Source organism: Octopus sinensis, unplaced genomic scaffold, assembly GCF_006345805.1.
Source record: "Octopus sinensis unplaced genomic scaffold, ASM634580v1 Contig16044, whole genome shotgun sequence".
Lineage (NCBI taxonomy): Eukaryota > Metazoa > Mollusca > Cephalopoda > Octopoda > Octopodidae > Octopus > Octopus sinensis.
In genome coordinates, this window is record NW_021834102.1 from 15,001 (window position 1) to 16,756 (window position 1,756).

Genomic DNA, 1,756 nt, shown 5'->3' on the forward strand with positions numbered 1-1,756 from the left:
TACATTTTTGCGTTTGTTTTTTGAAGTATGAGAGTTCAATCTGTAATCGTGTTGCTCTTGTCGTGCGTGAATGGGTGAATGACCACTCCCCCAGGAGATGGATGGGTCATCATGGTCCACATGAGTGGCCAACCAGGAGTCCCGACTTAACGCCTTATGACTTCTTTTTTTCGGGTTGGTTAAAGGAACGAGTCTACAGTACCAAACAAAAGGCTTTGGAAGAATTTGAAGGAAGAATACAAAAAGTCAAATCATGTTTCCCACAAGAGTTTCTGACGAGGTCAGCTTACACAATTCCTGGGCAACTCAAGACGTTGGTGGCGACATCTGGAGTCCGCATCGAACCTTAAATAAAACCTCATACTAGAAACTTTCCTCTCATATCTAATTTTTTTTTGGTAAAAATTACAATCAATAATTCATTTATAAGTATTTTAAAATAGGGAAAGTAACTTTTCAATCACTCTGTAGTTAGACAGAAAGACCTCTATAAAGAGATTAGGTGTATGGGTGGATTACAAACAGAATATTAGTATGTTACTTACCCGCTTGTGGAAAAAATTGTAAGACGAACAGGAACACTGCACTGAATATAAATATTCTTGGCCTGGAGATCGCCATTATTGGACAGCTCTCTTTGATGTAATGTCCAGAAGAGCTCGCAAAACAATGTCTCAATACAACAAGCAAATCTCTATGAACACCGCGTATAAAATGAAGGATAGATAGATAGATAGATAGATAGATAGATAGATAGATAGATAGATAGATAGATAGATAGATAGATAGATAGATAGATAGATAGATAGATAGATGAATAGATAGATAGATACTTGAGTGAGTAAGAAGAGAAATTAGTATATTGCAGATTAGTATATTGCAATGTTTTCCGAATGATATATTGTCCTAATAATCCATTTGTACTTAATTGTTTTATATTTTCATATCATAATTATGTCGGTTTATAATGGTGATGACGTTCTTGGATGTTGTTTTGGTAACACTGCGTGGTATGGTCTCTTGTATTCCTGTGGCAGTTGCGCTCTCATGTGTCGATCCCGAGTTCTGCAATGCTAAAATGCAGGAACCGCGGTATTTATATATGGTGTGGTCGTCAACAATTTCTTGTGCATGTGTGTGTGTTTTAACAAACTACAACCTCAACTACTACTACTACTACTACTACTACTACTACTACTGATGTTTTTACTAGCGTTAGTGTAGCAGAAACTCACTGTTATTACTGTTACTAATGATTATAAGATTAATGTTACCGAACTTGTCAGCTTGAAATTTGAGTGCGGCTTGCATGAATTAAAGCAAAATCTAATAATATTTGATAAAAATAACAACCGCCACTGCAGTAAAAACAGAAGGAAATGGAATGGAAGAAATGTAGGAGAGAGAGAGAGAGAGAAAAGCCTAAAGAGAGTGAAAGGTCTAGAGAGAGAGTGAAAGAGAAAGAGGATTCCTGTATGTCAGTGGACTGTTGGCAGTGAATTCCGTGTCTTCCATAGAGAGGTGGGGGCAGCCGCAAGCCTGGAGGGGGATGGATTGAGTGGGGAAAAGGGGCGGGAAAATCGCTATGTTTGATAATATTTAACTGGTTTTAGACTTTTTTTTTTTACCCCCTACTCCGAAAACTGGTGAACACAGATAAAAAATAAAAGGAAATTTATTTCGCAAATATTTGGGGTAAGGGTAAATATTAAGGAATTTCTGGGTTGTTTCTATATGAAATATGTTCTGCTCTCTC

The 1,756-nt window shown here is 37.0% G+C and overlaps 1 protein-coding gene across 2 annotated transcripts in view; it reads right to left on the reverse strand.

The window, feature by feature from the left end:
• The window catches only part of LOC115230643 (neuronal acetylcholine receptor subunit alpha-5), a 16,304-nt gene extending 14,994 nt beyond the window's left edge, over positions 1–1,310 (reverse strand). The window contains exons 1-2 of one of the 2 annotated variants that reach the window (XM_036499753.1): positions 833–1,310; positions 546–740 (exon numbers count right to left, since the gene is read on the reverse strand). In XM_036499753.1, coding sequence (XP_036355646.1) covers positions 546–621 — 76 coding nt within the window. In that variant the 5' untranslated portion in view covers positions 622–740; positions 833–1,310. Of the gene's footprint in view, positions 1–545; positions 794–832 lie in introns of those variants that run through there. The other variant, XM_029800784.2, reaches the window with a different exon arrangement.
• Between the last annotated feature and the right edge of the window lie 446 nt (positions 1,311–1,756).